Raw genomic sequence first — 20262 nt, 5'->3', positions numbered from 1 at the left:
CTAGACAGGACGAATTTGTACTCAATTATGGTATATATAGAGAGCTAAACAATTGAGAAATCGCTATTTCCACCGTATCTATCCGCAATAATGTTAATCAGCTCTTTTGTTACTCTGTCCCTTTTGGCAAGTCAGGCTTCTCTAGCTCTTGCTAAAGCAAACCTACCGCCTATCCCAGCCGACAAAAGCACACCAATTCATCAACGACTTTCGTTAACGGCTCCACAGAGTGAGTGAAGCAGGGTTGGATAAATGTAGAGAATAATGAACTAACTTTCCGTTTATCTGCAGCAATCTCTGTTGCTTGGAATACGTATGAGAAACTCGCAAAGCCATGCGTGCAATACGGTGAATCGGAATCTTCGCTCACTCAAACAGCATGTTCGACTAGCTCGGTAACATACAAAACTTCACGAACGTGGGCAAATTCAGTTCGAATTGATGGGTTGAAACCGGCAACAAAATACTACTACAAAATCGTTTCTACCAATTCAACTGCTGACTTTTTCCAAACTGGACGTGAAGCTGGTGACATGACTCCTTTCACAATGGTCACCTTGGCTGATTTGGGTGTTGTTGGACCGGATGGATATACGTTGAACGGGGACGCATCAAAGCGTGATACGATTCCGCAAGTCGATCCATCTCTTGAGCATACTACAATTTCACAATTGGCAAAAAGCGTTGCAGACTACGAATTCATCATTCATCCAGGCGATTTAGCATACGCCGATGATTGGCAAGGTGAGAATCAAGAAGCGGCGATGCAATATTCTAATGATGAGCTAAATTTTATGTTCTTCCCTCTCCTTAGAAAAAACCCATAATCAAGGTGACGGTCAAAATGCTTACGAAGCAATCATAGAACAATTCTATGATCAACTTGCTCCTGTTTCAGGCCGTAAACCTTATATGGTCTCACCTGGAAACCATGAAGCAGATTGCATAGAAGGTGGTTATAAGCTTGGTGTTTGCCCACAAGGCCAATACAACTTTACCGATTTTATGAACCGATTCGGAGCAATTTCACCTGCCGCTTATCCTTCATCTTCCCAAAATGCAGCAGCAATTGCAAATGCCAAAAAGGCAAGATCTTTAGCCGTTCCACCATTTTGGTTCTCATTCGATTATGGTCAAGTACATATTGCCATGATTGACACCGAAACTGATTTCACAAATAGTCCAGATGGACCAGGCACAACTTTGGATGCAGGTAATTTCGGATCTGTCGGTCAGCAAATGGCATTCTTGGAAGCTGATTTAGCAAGTGTTGATCGTAGTGTCACTCCTTGGGTCATTGTTGCTGGACACAGACCATGGTACACTGCCGGCAGCGGAGCATGTAAGCCTTGCCAAGCTGCATTTGAAAAGACGTTGTACAAGTATGGCGTTGATCTAGCAGCATTTGGTCACGTTCACAACTTACAGAGATATGCTCCCGTCTACAACAATACTGCCGATGCAGCAGGATACAATAATCCTAAAGCTCCAATGTACGTTGTTATTGGTGGGGCAGGAAACATCGAAGGGCATTCAAGTATCACCCCACGTCAATCTTATAACGAATTCGCATACAATGATTCGTTTGGATATGGAACGTTGACTTTCCACAATCGAACCCATCTCGAAGTCAAATTTATCAACTCTGTCAATGGAAGTGTGCTAGATCAATCCATGTTGTACAAAGAGCACAAGGATAATTTTGTCAACCAATCATAATTGGTACGCAGAATACGATATCATTCATCTTTCATTTTCTCAGGGCCAAACTGTCAGGTACAACATCCAAAAATATTATCCCTGTGAAAGGTGTGACACATGTACTTGTTATCATTCTTCCGATCGTGCTAGTTGGAGAGCTTGAGTCAACGCAGTTATTGTCGCATTTCCGAATGCAGCAACGTTGGTGGGATCATCAAGTGTTAGTGCTTTATCCTCCCGTTGACATCCTGTAGGAATGCCTTTCCCACTAAATTGACCTTGCAGGAACAATGCGGTATAGGGGATGTGCACGATCCTCATTCCTAGATGCTTTTCCGTTGTACTTCGGATGTACCGCACCGTTGCACTTTTACCGGAACATAGCCTACTTTGATATTCATCCGCCGTCATGATCGGCACAAATTGATCGTGAATAGAATGAAAGAGGAAGATTGGCACAGTGATCTCTTTAACAGCATAACTTTGCCCTTGTTGAGTGGCAACCACGCCTTCCGATAGTGGCAAGCTTGAATCATCATATGCTTGAACTGCCTGCAGATTAAAGTACTTTTCCCAAATTTTTTGACCTGCAAACGGTTTCAAAACAGTATCGATACATAAAGTTTCCGTGTATTGCTTCGCTTTTTTGATTTGACCAGCAATTCCGTGCTTTTCGATCCAACTTTCTACCCTCTTGTCAACTTTAGCTTGTCCAAAAAGGGAGAGCAAAATGAATCCTGCAATGCGAGTACCATCTTCCAATTGTGCTACTTGAGTTGCATTAGCGGGTACACCTCCGATTGAAGCTCCAACGACATGCTTTTCCAACTCGGGTGCATACGTGTATAATCTCTGCAAAGTCCAAGCAATAGCATGGCCTCCATTCGAGTACCCTTCTAATCCGATTCTAACTTTGTCCTTAGAGGTAGAAGGAATGATCGTACTGAATTGCAGCAAAGCACGTAGAGCGTCTAAACATGCCGCTGCTGCAACATTGCCTTGCTGAAAAGCTGCTTTGGGACCTTCAAAATCTGGTAAAACGTAGATCCGGTTAAGCGAAAGTTGAATGCCAACGGAGAAAAGTTCGGCTGTGACGTTGCTTGAAAGAATTGTACGTGAAGGACCACATTGTGGATTATTACTGTCATATGCAGCAGCACCTAGAACAACCTCAACGTTGGAGACTTTTGAAGGGTTGTATGTTTTCGGAACAAAGACAGTCATCACGTTCGCTTCAGGTTGGCTTGCATCGAATCCTTGTGAACGATACACGATTTGGTATGTTTTACCGACAGCTTGAAGCATGGGTAAAGCAGTCACATTGAGTTGCACTTCTCGTGAGCGTATAATCTTGCCCAAAGAATATTCGGCAACATCATTTGGCGCTTCAAAGAATGGATCGGCGTGAGCGTTTGTTCCGCAAGTGTCTGACGCTACTGTTGCTAGAGCAAAGATGAAGAATAAAATGATAATGGTGAAGAAGCGCATCGATAAGGTGACTATGAGAGAAGGGAGCGTTGTGGGTAGAAAGAACAATTGCCCTTCAATTATTGGCTAATTTATCGTCTTTCAAGGTCAGCCAACTCATTTGCAGATGAGGCGGAAGACCGTGTAAACTGATTTACGGCACCCGCTTTTTGCATACCTTTATTCATCATGCGGCGTGCTTTTAGGAGGTTGTGTGAACGTTCATTCGGCGCCGATTGATGAGAAATTATCAATATTTGATAGTCAGATAGAAGAGAGTATGGAATGCGTGAGATCAGAGAGGAGTTACTTCTCATTTTGCTTTGAATGCTCCCGCGCGTTTATGAGCTAAAGCGACAAAGATGCTTCCATCAAAGACACCGAGAATGTCATCTTTCTTCATGTACCCGTCTTTTGGCCATAAGAGCATGTATGTGCTACCCCATTCGAAGGCAAAAGCAAAGATACCGAAAATGTCCATCAAGTTTCTACGTTCTTTGATCATTACCAACCCATCACGGAAAGAGAGAGCTTCTTTGTTGTGATATGTTGAATAATCTTCCAAGATGTCTTGAAATTTTTGTTGTTGAAATTGACCACGACGATTATAAGATTCCGTATCAGAGCCATGCTTGCAGCGATGGATATTAGCAACGTAAATGCGCATAAATGGATCGGGAAGCCAATCAGTCCAACGGTTTCCTTTTGTTGGTAATGTGGGGTAAGAGAAGGGTCCATGGATGACGAAAACTGACAAGATTGAAATGATCAAACCGAATCCCAACGATAAAAACGCGAAGAACGTATCGCTTGGCCAAATGACGCCATCACAATCACCGTCAAAGAAGGCGACATGCTTTTGCATAGCAGTCATGCTCTTCGTACTTTCGTTGTAATCTTTACGATCGCCGTTTGGCTGATAAGAGGTGAATATATGCTATAGATTAGTCCTTATGTCTTGACTCGGAAGTGCTTTACGTACTCACCTTCTTCCAAGTGTTTCCGACGTGATATGGAACTGCACGTTTCTTTCCGCCTAAACCTTCTTGTGTCAAATCCAATCGAGTATTATCGAAAAAAGGATCAACGTCAACCCGACGAACGGATTGTTCGATTGGAGACATGTTGGATGTGGTGGTAGTGAGGGAAAGTTGGAGATATCCTTATCTATCACTGCACACACATACATGTACATACACACATGTAGTGTATTCGTAATCAATGCATTTGTATTGGGCTTAATACTTTTTATGCAAGAAGGGTCGGTCACTCATATTAATCGGAAAAGGAGTGTGATTATGTAATTCACACTATCAGGAACACGAGTAAAGGCTTGTACAACACCATCATCACAATTCAGAACGATGTTCAATACGACTACGGGCTGCAAATGAATGACTTCTTTCATGTACCTCTCCAGCCCTTTTGGCGTAATCGCTGAACAATTGCGTATTCTCCAAATGCGAATAACCGACATCACGTTTTTGCGATGGACGATTAGGCAAAACACGCTTGGTACCTGAATGATATTCTCCGGTATACGTTGTCTTGTTTGCCGAACTTGCTCCTGGTAGAACATCAGAACCGTTGTTCAGCTTACGTGTGACACTTTCAAGATCCAGATTGAGATACTTTGCTGTCCATTGACCGATCCAAGTATTCTCATGGTTTCCTTTGAATTGATCCAAGATAAGATTTCCCTTTTTGCTTTTTATATAGGCATATAGTAAAACATCTACACCGGAATGGCCAGTTGTGGACCAACCTAAGTGTGCTCTCCAATTCATGATGCTGGCCAACCAGATTGTCAAACTTAAACCACTATCGCTCTCTTTTGACAAATCTACTGCTCGTTGTACTTCATCATCTTGAACATCGGCAACGGCAAGGTTATCTTTGATGATTGTATCACGCATATAGTTGAATTGATCAGAGTCGCTCTTATTCATGGCCCACGACAAAAATTGAGCAGACAGGAATTCGGTCGAATGTTTTGCGCCAAAGAGAACGTCTGGGTACCATACATATGCGGCCACTTCATCTTCCACTCTCTGTTCGGCCAATGTTAAACCGCCGCATTCGTGATCACTTGTCGAAATGACGATGTACTCTGGCTCATTTGGTGAACCACTTTCATTCTCATCAATCCATTTGACAACGGCTTCAAACATATTATTGTACTCCACAATATCGTAAAAGTGACCAATCGGGTCATTATTATGTGCTGCATGGTCTATCCTTGCCCCTTCGATCATGATGAAGAATGGCTTATCTGCTTGCTTAAGTGCGGTCAAAGCTGCGATTGCCATTTCTGTTAAGCTTGGTTCCATTGTTGCATTTCGGTCAATCTCGTACGCCATATGACTTTTTGTGAACAATCCTAAACTGGGTAATTTGACGGCTTTACCACCTTGATATTTATCAAATTGAGTCTTATTAAGCACGACGTCCCAACCTGCTTTTTGTGCTTCTGCAACAAGATCACGAGAATCTGTACGAGAAGAACCGGAAGTTGAATTTGGTGTAAAATGTCGTAAACCACCTCCCCAAATAAGATCAACTTGACGACCTAAAACAGTCTCTCCTAATTCTTGAGCTGCAATCTCGTTTTCTAAGTCACGATCATCAATGTGGGCAGCATAACTTGCAGGAGTTGCGTGTGTTACCCGACTTGTAGTAACTAAAGCAGTGTTATAATTCTTTTGTTTAGCGGCTTCCAATACTGTACCACAAGCAACCTTTGCATCATCTACGCCAATATATGCGTTCTTACTCTTTACACCACACGAATAAGCAGTTGCACTTGCTGCTGAATCTGTCACATAGCTATCGGTTGAGCGAGTTCTGATTGTACCTAGATTATATTTATCCAATTGCAATTCTGTATCCCATGGCTTACCATCTTTTGCTTGCTTTAATGAACGAGCAAATGTCATAGAAGCCGGACCATGACCATCACTGATTAATTGAATAACGGATCGTTTTCGGTGTTTGGCCGGCTTAGCAGAAATAGCTACGATCAAAAAAGTCAAAAGTAGAAAAATAAAAGAAGGGAAGCGCATTTTGATAAAGCAGCAGAATAAGATGAAAGATGTTGTTGTTGTTGTTTTATAGGAAAGTAGAGGAGTAGCCCTTTTTATAGTTATATTGTGTCCCTAGATTTCATAAAAGGTAATTTAATATATTATACCCCTCTCATGCTCCTATACTGTTCTTTCCCCTTAATTGAGTTCAATTTGATTAAGAAAATCATATCTGATTTGCTTTTATGTTACCGTAGCGAAGAATATTCTTCATTTACCTACTTCAACCAAACGGACAGGGATAAAAGTTTATACAGTCAAGGGCACGTTCTCATCATCGTATTTTCTCGATGACCGACGATGCAAAAGACAAACGATCACATGTTCATTTTTGAGAACTGGTGTCGTACGACAAACGGAACAGTGAAGATCATAAAGCATTTACACGTTCCATTTTGCAGATGCCAAGAAAAGAATAGAATAAGTCAAGGGTGCATTACACAGATGTAGTGGCTTGTACCTGATTACTAAAAAGAAGTTCATATCTTTGATAGCGTGACGTGCGTTTAGCGTTGTCTTGGCAAAAAGTTTTAGTTGTTGTCTGTCTATTCATAGCAAGCTGTAAACGATGATCACATGCACAAAAATAAATAAATTCATATTATCAACAATTTGGTGTCCCACAAGCATACTCTTTCCCTATCCTTCGTAATTGTCCATCAGGGAAGAACATGCTTGTATATTTGCTGATATAATTATCAGGTGGATTATTCAACGCATAACAACCAGTCCATGCTACCCGTTTCACATAAGCCTTTAAATCGAGCCATTTAATGAAATCAATCATAAATTGACGTACTTGTGCATTCGTACCTTTTGATGCATTTGTCGTTCCAATCTCGGTAACCCAAATAGGCAGCTTATATTTGCTCCATGCTTGTGAGATATAACTTTGGGCATAGTCTAAACTATTATAGGATCCATAATAATGAACGGCAATAAAATCAACATCACTACCTCTCGAGCGGAGTTCCTAAATGAGGAAGGACGCGAAATGTCAGTAAGAAATGTCAAGTGTCTCTGTTTCTACTTTACCTACTGTAAGAAATGCATCCAGCCAAGTATAATTCCATGCAATCTGAGGACTGCTAACTTGCACGCCCATTTGCCGATAAGGTTCCAATTCAGCAATGTAATCAAGTGCTGCTTCGAGAGGAGTCATGTTGGATTGTGAGACAACATCTGGTTCATTATATGCAAGGATATACTTGGGTAGAGAACAATTCATTTCTACTACACGTTCTGCCCATTCGGATACATATTTTGGTCCCCAATTCATAGGTATATATTCCACTTTGTCGGGTAACGTTTCAATCGGTCCTAGTTGCCAATGATATGCCCAAGTGATTAATGGCTTATCGGCGATTGTTGGTGCCCAAGCATCGTTGACACCCCAAGCCAACCCTCTTACCGCTGCCAGAGCTGGTAAAGGCCGAAACATAAGAATAGAAAGCAGACCAGCTGTAATAAAGGAGAAAGATGATCTCATGGTCAACATTATTCGATCACTCTAAAGGATGAGGCCAGCTCAAAAGGAGATATAAGGTGTATATGGTGGTGATCAAAGAAGAAAATATTTAAGGTCTTCAACATCGTAGGTGTTTCACCTTAAAGAACATTTCGGCAATTCTATCTTCTATTCAGGAACCAGGAACAGAGGATTAAAATGATGTATCCTAATAGATGCGTTAACGTGTTCGGCATATTTATGCGCGTTTTCTCTTAGCGCATTGTACGGCACTTTTTCACAGAGTAATAAAATATAAACTCTACTTATTTATAAACTCAAACAAATTAATTTTATATTCGATCATCATCATCAATAAGAACAAAAATAGATACATCGTAAAGAATTAATATATCCAAAGAGAGTTTTTTTCTTTTCATTTAAAATTTCTTATCATCAACAGAGTCTGATTCTCCATTTGAGCCTTGCTTCCCATTTGTTGGAGTTGCATTTTTAACATCTTGTGTGTGCGTGAAAAGATCGATATCTGTCGTTGCAAACTTGCGGGCGGGAATTTTAGCAGCAAATAAAGCATCCAATTCAGCAAACGTTCTACCACGGGTTTCAACCAATCGGAAGTAGCAGTATGTGCATGCAGCAATCCCTGTGCCCATCCAAAATAAGCCGCAACGGGCTCCCCATCCCCAACTGGTTGGTTGAATCATTCTTGGAGTAATTGTATTGCATACTAAGCCCATCAAGTTGTAGCTTATGCGCGACAATACAACAGCGATTGGTCGTAAACGAGAAGAAGATACCTCTGCAACGATGCAGTAGCAAACAGGACCAATTCCGATATTATAGGCGAAATTTAGGCAGATCAATAAAACACCAACGGCTAAACTTGTGTTAGGTATGAAACCTAAAATACCGATAATCAGAGAGATAAAGCTCATAAGAGCAATACCGCCAATGTAGATCGTACGACGGCCGACCTTGTTTAAGAAGAACCATGAAACGATTGTTCCGACCGTAAACATTGTAGTCACTCCTAGGTTGAAATCGAATGCTGATTCGTCATCCATACCGGCTTGTTGTAAAAATGTAACAGCATAGCCAATCAAAGGTCCGCCCGCGAGATATTGAATGGCAAAAACAGCACATCCAATCTCTGTTCTACGTAAATTCGTTCCTCTGAAGCAATCAAGGATGTTCACACCCTCGTTTTCGGCCTTTTCAATCGCGTCAGTATGCTGCATCATAGCCAAAGTGTCTTGTACTTCTTCTTCCGATGTGCTAGAGGAGTTTAATCTGCGAATGCTATGTTCAGCATCGTCTACACGTCCTTTACGAATTAACCACCAAGGAGATTCTGGCGCGAAACAGACTCCAATGAACAATGGAAGAGGCCAAATCCATTGTAAGGCAAACGGAACATGATATGCTTTTGCTCCTTCAAGGTCTAAAGCTGCACGTGCAACGCCACTACTCATCAAGATTCCGAAACCCCAACACATGTTGACATATGATGTTAAAAGAGGTCGTAAAGCGATTGGTAAGATGTCGGCGGCATAAGCAGTCGTGATTGTCTGGAGAGTGGAGCAGAAGTAAAATCAGTTTTAAGTTCTTACTTTAGTTTTTAAATGTCAAAAAACTTTCCTGGAAAATTCCCCAGGGTAAACCGCACAATATTTCGCCGAGAACAAGGACTGGTAAGTTTGGAGCGAAGAAAACGGGAAAGATTGCACATGCCATAAACGCTAAAGCCGTAGCCATGGTTCTACGGTAGCCAAAGCGTTGTGAAGCCCAAGAATTGATTAATAAGCCAACGATTTGACCACACAAAGCTCCGTTTGTCAGACCTGATTGCCAAGAAGCAGGGATATACCATTTTTGATTTGCTTCATCGAATTTACCATAATGTTGTCTGAATTGTTCTTGTCCGTAGAAGGAATTAATGATGACTAAATCATAACCTTCCATAACGAGTGCCGTTGAAAGAAGCATAGACCATAATACAGCTTTCTTATTTCTTTTTAAAGCTTGCCATAATGTCATTTCATGATCAGTTTTAGTTGCTTTTGCAGCTGCATCGACGACAACATCGTAGTTGTCTAACTGTTGCGCCACCTTATATGCATCAATACGAGCGGTTTGGTGATGACTGTCCTCGAGGACATGAAGATTGCTAGCCATTATAATAAAGTGCTATTCGTTAGGTAGAAAGGTTATTGCGATAGAAGTTAGGAGGATGAGGAATTTAATGAATGAGGCTAGATGTGCGACGGTGCCTTTATATGCTTTTAAATGCTGTTATAAGAATCGGATGACTTTCTTGCTATTTGATGAAACATCTTTAACGGACATTGACGGGCGCCGCTACGTTCGTACTTTGTTTGTACCTTTTGTCTTTGTGGGGAAATCTGGGGAAGGTAGCTTCGGAGGAGAATTAGGACTTATGACCAAAAATGTTCAAAACGTAAATGTTTTCTCATCACCGGTCGCCGGTCAGACAGATATTCTTCATGCTGATATAGGTGAAGGAGAAGCTTTCGCTAGTGATCGTAGTTTAAGAGTAAGTCAAACGGTAAACGGCCGCCGGTTGTTTAATGTCTATTGTACGAAGAATAAAGTTTTTCAATCAGATTACTCACTGTTCTTTTACTCAAGTAGATCACTCTCTTTTTTTTACTCAATTGCACGCGTTTACAGAATAAGGCTGTACCGGTGACCGACGCTGTCACGCGCCACAAATTAAAGCCACACTCAGGAGTAGCGCGGCCAAGGAACGGGGTAACCAGGGTGTAGTCCGTGCACAGCAAAATAGCGGTACCGGTCTAGGCTAAATTAAAAGCTTTCACCCTACAATTTATCATCGGTCACCGGCGCTTCTCTGGCTCAACACGTACTTACAATTAGCATTCAAAGACTAGAACACTCTTATCTATTTCACCGGTCACGCAGATTTAAAGTTGACTTCCTAGTCGTTTATAGCGATCGCTGACCGGCTCGTCGGAACGCATGCCTTGTAATATATTCTTAAAGAATGATATATAAAAGATGATGATTTAATATTCAACTTCTTTTTCATTCAACATCCTACTCAATCATAATGGTAGCTGCTTTACAAGAGCTCAAAGGAACTGTTCTCCAATATCGCCACGACACAGAACGGGTTTGGGTACAGCCATGGGGTCCAAACGCTTTACGGGTACGTGCAATGCGTGATGCATTCATAACTTTGGATCAGGATTGGGCACTTTCACAACCTGTAAAACCAACTACCGAAGCAACAGTCACAATCAAAGATCAAGAAAATGCTTCGCTTCATAATGGAAAGATCATGGTTCAAATTGTTAAAGGCAAAATGACATTTTTCAATACAGAAACAAATAAACCTTTACTTGAAGAATATGTCCGAAATCGATTCGATCCCGTTGATCCAAATGCAAGCGCATTAGAGCTTGATGCTCGTACGTTTATTTCTGTTCGCGGAACGAATAATTATAAGATTATAGCCCGATTCGAATCCTTAGATCCCGAAGAACGAATTTACGGTATGGGTCAATATCAACAACCATATCTTAATATCAAAGGTGCTGATATTGAATTAGCACATCGTAACTCTCAGGCAAGTATTCCCTTTGCTACATCAAGTCTAGGTTACGGTTTCCTGTGGAATAATCCCGCTATCGGTCGTGCGGTTTTCGGAAAGAATCTTACATCCTTTAAAGCAACCAGTTCTCTAGCATTAGATTATTGGATCGTTGCCGGTGATACACCAGCAGAAATTCAAGAAAGGTACGCAGCTGTGACCGGTTATGTTCCAATGATGCCCGAATACGGTTTAGGGTTTTGGCAATGTAAATTACGCTATCAAACGCAAGAAGAATTGTTACAAGTTGCTCGTGAATATCGAAAGCGAGATTTGCCGTTGGACTTAATCGTGATCGACTTCTTCCATTGGGCTTTACAGGGAGATTGGAAATTTGATAAAACGTTTTGGCCAGATCCAGTAGCAATGATGGCAGAATTAAAGCAACTCGGAGTCGAATTGATGGTCAGTATTTGGCCAACGGTCGATAAGCGGAGTGAGAACTACGAACAACTTCGAGCCGATGGTCATCTTGTCAAAACTGAAAGAGGTTCACAGACGCAGCTCGATTTCCAAGGAGAATGCAATTTCGCCGATTTCAGCAACCCTGAAGCTAGAAAAGCAGTCTGGCAAATCGCAAAACGCAATTATTTCGAGCTTGGAATCAAAACATTCTGGTTAGATGAAGCGGAGCCCGAATTTACCGGATACGATTACGATCATTATCGTATGCATGCAGGTTCATTCTTGCAAGCGGGAAATATTTACCCTAAATGCTATGCAGAGGCATTTTATGAAGGACAAGAAGAAGCAGGCCAAAAGAATATCGTAAACTTGTTGAGATGTGCCTGGGCAGGCTCACAAAAGTATGGCGCACTGGTTTGGAGTGGTGATATCGCATCATCCTGGAAATCATACCGTAATCAATTGGCTGCTGGATTGAATATGGGTTTGTCGGGTATTCCATGGTGGACGACCGATATCGGAGGATTCCACGGAGGTGATCCAAATGATGAAGCTTTCCGTGAATTATTTGTCAGGTGGTTCCAATGGGGTACATTCTGCCCAGTCATGCGGTTACACGGAGATCGCGAACCAAAACAACCTCAACTCGGAACAACCGGTGGTTCAGGCTGTCTCAGTGGCGCTGACAATGAAGTTTGGAGCTATGGTGAAACCGTTTATAAGATTTGCGAAACCTACATGTATATTCGAGAAGATTTACGCAACTACACACGTTCTTTAATGGAAGAAGCTCATCAAAAGGGCTCACCTGTTATACGCACTATGTTCTACACGTTCCCAAAAGACGACGAAGCTTGGAAGGTTGAGGATCAGTATATGTATGGCGACCGTTATTTGGTTGCACCTGTTTTGCAACCTGGACAACGTCAAAGAAAGGTATATTTCCCTAAAGGTACGATTTGGCAACAATTCAAAGCATCTACCACACCCCGCAAAGCCAAGTCTATTACTGCTTCCGAGAATACCTCTGGATCTAGTATTCAAGGTGGTCAAACTATCACTGTCGATGCCCCATTGGAAGAGATGCCAGTATTTGTGCGAGTTGGCTGAGCTGTACGACCAGAGACCTGTATATTTATTTTATTGAATCTTATTTTCTGAAAAAAGCGAACCCTTCCGAACGTGTCCATCATAAAGTAAACGGAGACTATGCAGATTCAATTAATCTTATAGTTTAATATGGAGATAGTGCGCAGCGCCTTTTTACATAAATTAAGAAAAGTGAAAGTCTATCATGTCTGTGCTTTAGTGCATGAGGCTATAGTGGAAGCTTCTTCTGCAGGGTTATGATCTAGAAGTTTGTTTGTAAGTCTTTCTCACACTTGAGGGAACATGTACCATTAGCGTTCTTTTACGCCTTCTATCAAACAAGTTGCCGAACATGCGTATTTCTACATTAAACCTTTGCCATCATACCACGCTAAAGATATAGTTTAGGCACAAGACCTTAGACCGGACGGGCGGACCCGACCGTCTTTCTTCTTTTGCATAAACACAAGCACCTTTATAGTCATGACATCATCCCACTTTACATCACACACTGGCGTAAGGAACAAACATTCAGCCTCAAAACCATGTGGTCGGCAAACACCCGCTAGCTTTTTGAGTTACGATCAAATCACGCAAAGTTAAATTACGATTCTATCCGCAAGTCACTTCCGCAATATTGCCAGCTTTTCTATACTGCTTATACAATAATAGAAGTAAGTTAGCTCTACGGGCTAAGTTTTTATAAAGTTAAGCTTCTCTCACGGCCGCTAAAGAAGTGGTCCCTCTTCCTATCTTTCAAATGAATTTTATTCACGATGTTTGTTTCTGAGCAATACTATATAAAAGGATCAAATGAAGCGACATCGTGAAAAACCATAATCAGAGCTTATCCTCACCCAATCTTATCTCATCATGAAGTCACAATTCACTTGCATTGCTTTTGCTGCTATTCTCATTTCTCAAGTTGCTGCCGTATCAAAGCGCGGTATCGCATGGCCATACTTTGAGAAGTACGACGTCAGCACATTTTACGCAAATGGCAAAGTTGGCTGGGTAAGTGAGAGGCCATATCAATACTATATTCGTTTGAAGCTCACTTTCAGTACAATCTGACTCTCCTTCTATCAGGTATATGATTATGAAAAATACAAACCAACCGGAGGACCAGTACCAAATGGCATGGAATTTGATGTTATGCAACGTGTAGATGATAGCAGCATTGGACAATTAGCAAGCGCTGCAGCCCAAAACGGTCCTTATGTTTTAGGTTTCAACGAGCCCGATAACGCTGGTCAAGCAAATTTGTCACCTCAGCAAGCAGCAAGCCTGTGAGTATATGTTTGATGGTTTACATAGACTAGGAACTGAAACCTGACCGCTTTTTCTGTAGCTGGAAACAATACTTTGAACCTTTACGTTCGCAAGGTAAAAAGTTGGTTGCTCCTGCTATTACTTCTTCCAGTAATCAGGGCCAAGGCTTGAGTTGGTTGGACGAATTCGTTGCAGCTTGTTCAGGCTGCCATTTTGATGCATATGCATTCCATCCGTATGCTTCAAACGCTGACGCCGTTCAAGGTTCGGTTAACTACTTTGTAAACTATAAGAGTGAGTCATCGGCACAATTCTCATATACCCTTATTTCTACGAATAGAAGCTGATTATATCTTTTTCTAGATGGAGCCTATACTCCTGCATGGATCACTGAATTTGGTCGTTCACCAGATACTGTTTCAAATGCAGGCGGCGCTCAATTCATTCAGTCGGTGATCAATTACCTCGATAGCGAGCCCCGTGTACAGCGTTATGCCTACCTTGCACGTTTTGATCCAAACAGTGTCAACGTGCAACGTGATTTACAAAACGCCGATGGCTCAAAAACCGCTTTAGGCAACGTTTATGTCAGTTAATTCGTGCAATTGTTGAAGAAATTCCTGTCAAACTTTATAACTTCTTAGTCCCCGTTTCCTTCTTGCGTAACGTAGGATTTTTATTTCATATTTCATAGCATCCAAACTGCTGTGTAATGAGATCATTCAATTGTGAAAACTGTTTATCGTATGAATGCCTGCAATGAAGGAGTAAGACGTATCAGGAAAGCATAGCTTATTCCGAAAAGAAACGTTCATTCACTCTTTACATCAATGCAGCACCACACTGCGCTACTCCCTGCACCGAGAGGCGTTCTGAAGAACAAGACTCAGTGGATTTCATAAAGTCCTTCAAAGCATGCATCTTGTACCGGCTTCTGTGTGGCAAAAGTGAGCCGTACAAGGAATGAGAATAATGGACTTATTAATAAATTAAAGCTTATTTTCAAGTTTCTGGAAGGGGATCTTGTCTATTTCCAAGGAAGCAAGATATTTCGAAAGCAAAGGTTTGTGTATCAAATGCACATTAGATCACTGTAACAAGAGGTACATGGACATATGGAAAAAGTGCATCGAAATAAAGGTGCTCATAACATTCTTGAATTGCCTAACAGAATTGAATACGGATGCTAGAGTTAGGACCGTTGACTTGACGTTGAGCGGTGTAGTCTGTTGATTTGTAGAAAGCATTATCGGGACCACAGTTTGCATTGCTGCATGTAGCACCAGTTTTACCGTTGTCAAGAGTGAAAGAGGCGGGATGATCGAACTTGTGAGGGGGGATCAAAGTGATATCAGCGGATGAAACGCCATCGACCAAAGAGAATTCGACTGAAGTGCAGCCTACGCCATTAATATCAGAGCATGCCTGAGCAATTCCACCCCGGACGTCCCCGTTAATTGTACGGGAGCCTGCGCCAAAGTTTCCGTGTCCGGGCAACTGAACCGTGGTAGGAGAACCACAGTTGTTGATCACATTGATGCTATGACTGCTTGCACTGGCTGAAGCAACCAATGCCAAAACGGCGACAGAGAGAAATTGGAATGTTTGCATTTTTGAGAGGAAGTTTATTTGATAATTGTGTATGAAGGTTGAGAGAATGAATCATAGAGTAGGCCTGACTTTTATACTTTTCAAAATGATTTTATGAATATTTTACAAGGTTGCAATCCTGTTATAAAGATGCCTTCTACACCCTAGAAATAGCTGCATCACGATCATGATTTCATAATAACTGTGAACGTTCCTTTTTGATCATGCGTCATCCAATCTTATTCAGCCCTTTTCGGCACCTAATGCATAAAAGAGATCTTTAGCGCTTTTTCACTTAGATTAAACTTTAGCGAACTTTTTATGTTTTCTTTCGCAACCGCGCGCACCAATGAAGTGACTAACTGTGGAGAAGAAAAGTAGCTTAGTATAGGGTACACATTAGACTTAATGTGATCACAATCTTCCTACCTACAGAATAAACGGGCTTCTGACATTTAGAGCTTATACATGCTGGCGTGGGTAAGTAGAGTGCGGACCGGTAAGTCTATCTCAATGGCGTATAGGATAACAATTGAACATGCAACCTTACGACTTCCTTCGGCATTCCGATGTTAGTATCCACACTAAAATTCAAAAGACGTGGTATGACTTCAGCTCCAACAACTCGACTAAGACAAAAGCATGTGAGTCTGGGCGTTCCTCCAAAGGATATGACGTGATCGTATCCGTCTTTAACGATATGGGGACCAGAAAAGGCCCGTGATCATTGCGGTTTATATTAAACCTTAATCAAGTTGAGGCTGAAGTAGCACAACATGGGCGTCTGTTTGAAGACTATGCGGGAATTTTTATTTTCACTCCATCAACATCGAAAAGTATATAAACATACGACACCAAGATACAAATACCTCATTCTAATCACAATTTGTCTCCAAATAAACTACAAAGATGTATACTTCTTCCTTTTCCGCTCTTGTGTTGATCTCTTTGATCGGCTCAAGCACGGCATTCAACATCAACTTTATCAACAAATGCACTTATACTGTTTGGCCTGCCATCGGTGATGCACCCAACGGTCAGCCAAACGAATCTATCCGCTTCGGAGATCGATTGAACCCGGGTCAATCAGTTTCTCACGGCATTGATGATCACGCAGTTGGCGTTCGCGGCTGGGGTCGTACAGGATGTGATAGCAATGGAGCGAATTGCAAAACTGGCGCTTGCAACGGTGGCCTTGTTTGCACTGACGCTGGCATCACATCTCATGCTCTTTTGAGTGAATACGGTTACGGCTCGAACAACCGAATCTACTGGGACCGTGAGTAAGGATTGCACTTATATAGCGTTCCAAAGTCCCCTTATGAGCGCAGATGAAAAGTACTGATACCCCTTTCCCCCCTAGTATCATTCGTTGGAGGTACAGTCAACATTCCCGCTGAACTGCAAGGTCCAGATGGCCAAAGTGTTACCTGCAAAAACACAAATTGCCCTACTAATCAAGCATTCCACACTTCAGGTGATTACGGCGCTATCCGTAATTCCGCTCTTGGCGGTACTTATAATCATATCTTCTGCCCTTAAATGGGAATTCATGTAAGAGTACCTTTCTTACAGAGCTAGGAATGTCATGATTTATATGAGAAAGAACAGGCCCCTAAGAGGGGGCGCTGCTTTTCTCCTTATATGGAGTTTGAAGGCTCGAGCGTATTGATAAATTTAAACTTTTTCCGTCATCTTGGCCATCTTTTCGAACCACCACTTGCAATCATGAGTCTGCCAAGTCTACCGAGTCTACCCAGCCTGCCAAATCTGCCAGGTTTGTCGAGTTTGCCAAATGTGCCATTCATACAATCACGATGGGCTTCTTTCTTTCAGCCACCGATGGCTACTCAAGCATTTTTAGTGTGTCTAGCAAGCGCTGCCAACTATATATCGGAGAATGATTCATCTGGACATCGTAAAACGGCAATCTTTAAACAAAAGAATCCATTAAATGATATACTTCACTTTATGGATTACAAAAAACATCATCGAAAATTGGTAAAAGCATCTAAAACTTTGGTTCCGCTGTTATCGGTCGTTCAGCCAGTATATATGGTTTACCTTTATCAATGTAAGAAGAAGCCCAACTTTCCTACATTTAAAGCTATGCCGTTTTTCGCACTTTCTGTAGCTGGAGTAGGCTGGCAACTGTTGTGTTCAAAAATGTTGGAAAAAAAAGGTTTGCACGTTCACCGATGGGGCCTTTATCGCATCGGTATTCTGGCTAATGCGCTATGTGTTTCAGCTGCAATCGTTGGACCATTGAGCCCATGGCTGGATCTTTTGGGAACCAAAGCCTTTTGGTCTGGAAGAATTTTAGGCAAAAGTCTGGTAGCAAGTCCAAGATCAATTGCTCAAGGGGCTGCTTATCTTATCGGATTTGCAAGATTTACGGATGTATTGTGGCATCATTAGCCATAGTCCGCAAAGAGTAGTCTATTGGAGCATGATAGCTTTCAATCTAGTATAATTATGATATAGAAGTTTCGTTAATAAGATTCCGTAATGATACAAAATATAGTACAAGTGCATAGCTATTGATTCGACCTATGAAGGAGATATAGAATCATCGCATTAGAAGACAACAGCAAAAAGCAAAGCAAGGTAAACGCCCATCCTATTCCCATACCGTTTGTCATTGGCAAGATTGCCGACGTACCTGCAGCGGCAAGCAGACATCTTGTCAGGTTCATATTTGCATTCGCAGATGCAGATTTCGTAGGATATTCATCTACCAAGAATGTTTGAACGGCAGTTTGAATGGCAATCAAAGCTGCTGCAATGAAAAACGAAGCAATGATTGGAACAGCAATGTGTACGTGTTTATCCACTGTCCATCCAAATACCAAAACAGCAGCACTTTCAACAATGCTAAATATCCATGCTGATCCTAATCTGGCTTTGACGATGTTCAGCGGTTTGCCACTAGCTTGACTGGTATTCGACCGTTCACGACGAAGGTGTGATTTGTTGGCTCTTGCGTAGGTCCAATCTAGCAATTTACCCACGATCAATGTTCCAGCCATCGTTCCTCCACCATTAGCCAAGAATGTCAAGCCGACTTGAAGTTGATTCAATCCATATTCACGAGCAAAGAACGTCGAGGATACGGTGACGTTCATTTGCCAAATAGCATAATGTAAGGACATATAACCCGAGCTCAGAGCAACGCTTGGATGACGTAAAAGCAAGAAAGGTTGAAAAATGTTCTTCAGAGGGAAATGTCTTGCTTTTTTGGCTTCCACTCGTTCTTCTTCCGTTAGAACGATTTGATTCTCCTTCTTGACCCAAATGCTATACAATGGAGCAAGTGCTAGTCCTGTCGGTCGAACATTACCAGTTCCCACAATCTTTCGCATAGTTTCCGGCATTCCAACAGCGGCAAGAAGGAGAAATGATCCACCATAACCAACCAGAAGCCAGAAAATACTTCTCCATCCAACAGTTTCTGACATTGCGCCTCCAATTACAGGTCCAAGAGCGGTTGCCATCAAAGAAGCAGCGTTAAAGATACCCATATAACCTGCACGTCGATCCCGATCGACAACATCTCCAACGATTGCCGCTCCAATAGCAACAGAACTTGCACTTGCGCTACTTTGAACGGCACGTAAAACGGCAAGTTGAGCATAAAATTTTGTTAATGCCAAACCAACATTCACTCCGAGATAGATCGTGAACGTGATAATAATCACCGTCCTTCTCCCTTTGATATCCGAAAGTGGAGCCCAAACGGAAGGTGAAAGACCTTGGAAGATGAGGTAAAGAGTGACTGTCAAATTGACTAATTCTGGAGTGACGTGTAAATCTTGAGCGATTGGCGTGATGGATGGGAAGTAGATGTTTGAAGATAATCCCGAGAAAGAAGCAGACCATGATGCGATTGCAACGATTGCGATGATTTGATGTGGCGAAAAGATGGTATAAGGTGGCTTTGATTTGGATGACTTTTTTTCATTCTTTTCCACATCGGGAGGATCAAGAAGGACGGGTGCCTGGGTGGGTATTATATTGGTGACTGGTGTTCCTCTCTTGTCTTCATTGCCGGTATGAATGCTACTTGAAGAGGATGAATGTTGGATATGATCCGTTGTACTTTCTTGTTCTGTGTCATGATGCGCTGATGTGTCTTGCACTTCTTCCGCTTTCATGACCGAGTATGAATAGATTGCGTTTTATTCTAGTATGTTCATGAGAAGAGATGATGGTTGTTGCTAAGTTTTGTTGTGATGCATACGACTCGATCATAGCGTAAAATCAACTGCAATTCAAACGAGAATTCGTTCAAAGGCATTTTTTGTTTTGCAGCACTCCTGATTCCCGCTCATTCGGGTTTATCATTTTTAAACGCCGAAAAGAAGCATAAGCGCTATTTACAATCGGACGAGTTACCGAAATGAAATCTTTACACGCGCGTGTTTGCGGGGAAGAAAAGATAAAGAACAATTCAAAAAATGATTATCATTTCGAGTCATTGCAACAAACATCAAGCTTACTGCATCTCTAACAAAACTTTCAATAATGACAGCTTCATTTGCATGCGTGAATTG

The 20262-nt window shown here is 41.8% G+C and overlaps 11 protein-coding genes across 11 annotated transcripts; 5 read left to right on the top strand and 6 right to left on the bottom strand.

The window, feature by feature from the left end:
* Positions 1–70: 70 nt before the first annotated feature.
* Positions 71–1719, top strand: FA14DRAFT_171251 (Metallo-dependent phosphatase; the record flags this gene model as incomplete). The annotated part of the gene is made up of 3 exons (XM_025500321.1): positions 71–229; positions 292–744; positions 815–1719. Exons 1-3 carry the CDS (start codon positions 91–93, stop codon positions 1717–1719), a joined length of 1497 nt encoding a protein of 498 aa, XP_025358915.1. The 5' UTR covers positions 71–90.
* A 55-nt stretch (positions 1720–1774) lies between these two features.
* Positions 1775–3335, bottom strand: FA14DRAFT_28366 (uncharacterized protein). Its single transcript, XM_025502127.1, has one exon. It carries the CDS (start codon positions 3187–3189, stop codon positions 1831–1833), a length of 1359 nt encoding a protein of 452 aa, XP_025358914.1. The 5' UTR covers positions 3190–3335; the 3' UTR covers positions 1775–1830.
* Positions 3336–3481: 146 nt separating this feature from the next.
* On the bottom strand, positions 3482–4292 carry FA14DRAFT_120052 (Caleosin-domain-containing protein; the record flags this gene model as incomplete). Its single annotated transcript, XM_025496386.1, has 2 exons — positions 3482–4084; positions 4155–4292. 2 exons carry the CDS (start codon positions 4290–4292, stop codon positions 3482–3484), a joined length of 741 nt encoding a protein of 246 aa, XP_025358913.1.
* A 225-nt stretch (positions 4293–4517) lies between these two features.
* FA14DRAFT_188555 (alkaline phosphatase-like protein) lies at positions 4518–7852 on the bottom strand (the record flags this gene model as incomplete). The annotated part of the gene is made up of 3 exons (XM_025501663.1): positions 7291–7852; positions 6876–7224; positions 4518–6181 (listed from the first exon to the last, which is right to left on the bottom strand). Exons 1-3 carry the CDS (start codon positions 7747–7749, stop codon positions 4518–4520), a joined length of 2472 nt encoding a protein of 823 aa, XP_025358912.1. The 5' UTR covers positions 7750–7852.
* A 201-nt stretch (positions 7853–8053) lies between these two features.
* On the bottom strand, positions 8054–10292 carry FA14DRAFT_188554 (sugar transporter). Its single transcript, XM_025501662.1, has 2 exons — positions 9358–10292; positions 8054–9287 (listed from the first exon to the last, which is right to left on the bottom strand). The coding sequence occupies exons 1-2, from the start codon at positions 9892–9894 to the stop codon at positions 8139–8141; spliced, it is 1686 nt and encodes a 561-aa protein (XP_025358911.1). The 5' UTR covers positions 9895–10292; the 3' UTR covers positions 8054–8138.
* Positions 10293–10512: 220 nt separating this feature from the next.
* FA14DRAFT_160063 (uncharacterized protein) lies at positions 10513–12927 on the top strand. The gene has a single exon (XM_025498514.1). The coding sequence runs from the start codon at positions 10811–10813 to the stop codon at positions 12866–12868; it is 2058 nt and encodes a 685-aa protein (XP_025358910.1). The 5' UTR covers positions 10513–10810; the 3' UTR covers positions 12869–12927.
* A 722-nt stretch (positions 12928–13649) lies between these two features.
* On the top strand, positions 13650–14810 carry FA14DRAFT_160062 (uncharacterized protein). The gene is made up of 4 exons (XM_025498513.1): positions 13650–13861; positions 13937–14136; positions 14199–14413; positions 14483–14810. The coding sequence occupies exons 1-4, from the start codon at positions 13721–13723 to the stop codon at positions 14713–14715; spliced, it is 789 nt and encodes a 262-aa protein (XP_025358909.1). The 5' UTR covers positions 13650–13720; the 3' UTR covers positions 14716–14810.
* A 371-nt stretch (positions 14811–15181) lies between these two features.
* On the bottom strand, positions 15182–15839 carry FA14DRAFT_160061 (uncharacterized protein). The gene has a single exon (XM_025498512.1). It carries the CDS (start codon positions 15728–15730, stop codon positions 15284–15286), a length of 447 nt encoding a protein of 148 aa, XP_025358908.1. The 5' UTR covers positions 15731–15839; the 3' UTR covers positions 15182–15283.
* Positions 15840–16495: 656 nt separating this feature from the next.
* On the top strand, positions 16496–17251 carry FA14DRAFT_167188 (thaumatin-like protein; the record flags this gene model as incomplete). Its single annotated transcript, XM_025500068.1, has 2 exons — positions 16496–16988; positions 17073–17251. Exons 1-2 carry the CDS (start codon positions 16619–16621, stop codon positions 17249–17251), a joined length of 549 nt encoding a protein of 182 aa, XP_025358907.1. The 5' UTR covers positions 16496–16618.
* Positions 17075–18187, top strand: FA14DRAFT_28333 (uncharacterized protein). The gene has a single exon (XM_025502126.1). The coding sequence runs from the start codon at positions 17354–17356 to the stop codon at positions 18125–18127; it is 774 nt and encodes a 257-aa protein (XP_025358906.1). The 5' UTR covers positions 17075–17353; the 3' UTR covers positions 18128–18187.
* Positions 18188–18294: 107 nt separating this feature from the next.
* Positions 18295–19641, bottom strand: FA14DRAFT_110701 (MFS general substrate transporter; the record flags this gene model as incomplete). Its single annotated transcript, XM_025495921.1, has 1 exon — positions 18295–19641. A coding segment is annotated over one exon (1347 nt), but the record flags the coding sequence as incomplete, so codon positions are not given.
* Positions 19642–20262: the final 621 nt, after the last annotated feature.

This window comes from Meira miltonrushii (genome assembly GCF_003144205.1).
Source record: "Meira miltonrushii strain MCA 3882 unplaced genomic scaffold FA14scaffold_1, whole genome shotgun sequence".
Classification (NCBI taxonomy): domain Eukaryota; kingdom Fungi; phylum Basidiomycota; class Exobasidiomycetes; order Exobasidiales; family Brachybasidiaceae; genus Meira; species Meira miltonrushii.
This window is presented reverse-complemented; position numbering and strand designations above follow the sequence as displayed.

Bases quoted from the DNA above. Each gene is read 5' to 3' on its own strand.
- FA14DRAFT_28366 (XM_025502127.1), bottom strand. From the start codon at position 3,189: ATGCGCTTCTTCACCATTATCATTTTATTCTTCATCTTTGCTCTAGCA.
- FA14DRAFT_188554 (XM_025501662.1), bottom strand. From the start codon at position 9,894: ATGGCTAGCAATCTTCATGTCCTCGAGGACAGTCATCACCAAACCGCT. The intron at 9,288-9,357 runs GAAAGTTTTTTG...TCCACTCTCCAG, and splicing joins TACCCTGGGGAATTTTCCAG to ACAATCACGACTGCTTATGC.
- FA14DRAFT_160063 (XM_025498514.1), top strand. From the start codon at position 10,811: ATGGTAGCTGCTTTACAAGAGCTCAAAGGAACTGTTCTCCAATATCGC.
- FA14DRAFT_160062 (XM_025498513.1), top strand. From the start codon at position 13,721: ATGAAGTCACAATTCACTTGCATTGCTTTTGCTGCTATTCTCATTTCT. The intron at 13,862-13,936 runs GTAAGTGAGAGG...TCCTTCTATCAG, and splicing joins CAAATGGCAAAGTTGGCTGG to GTATATGATTATGAAAAATA. The intron at 14,414-14,482 runs GTGAGTCATCGG...ATCTTTTTCTAG, and splicing joins CTACTTTGTAAACTATAAGA to ATGGAGCCTATACTCCTGCA.
- FA14DRAFT_160061 (XM_025498512.1), bottom strand. From the start codon at position 15,730: ATGCAAACATTCCAATTTCTCTCTGTCGCCGTTTTGGCATTGGTTGCT.
- FA14DRAFT_28333 (XM_025502126.1), top strand. From the start codon at position 17,354: ATGGAGTTTGAAGGCTCGAGCGTATTGATAAATTTAAACTTTTTCCGT.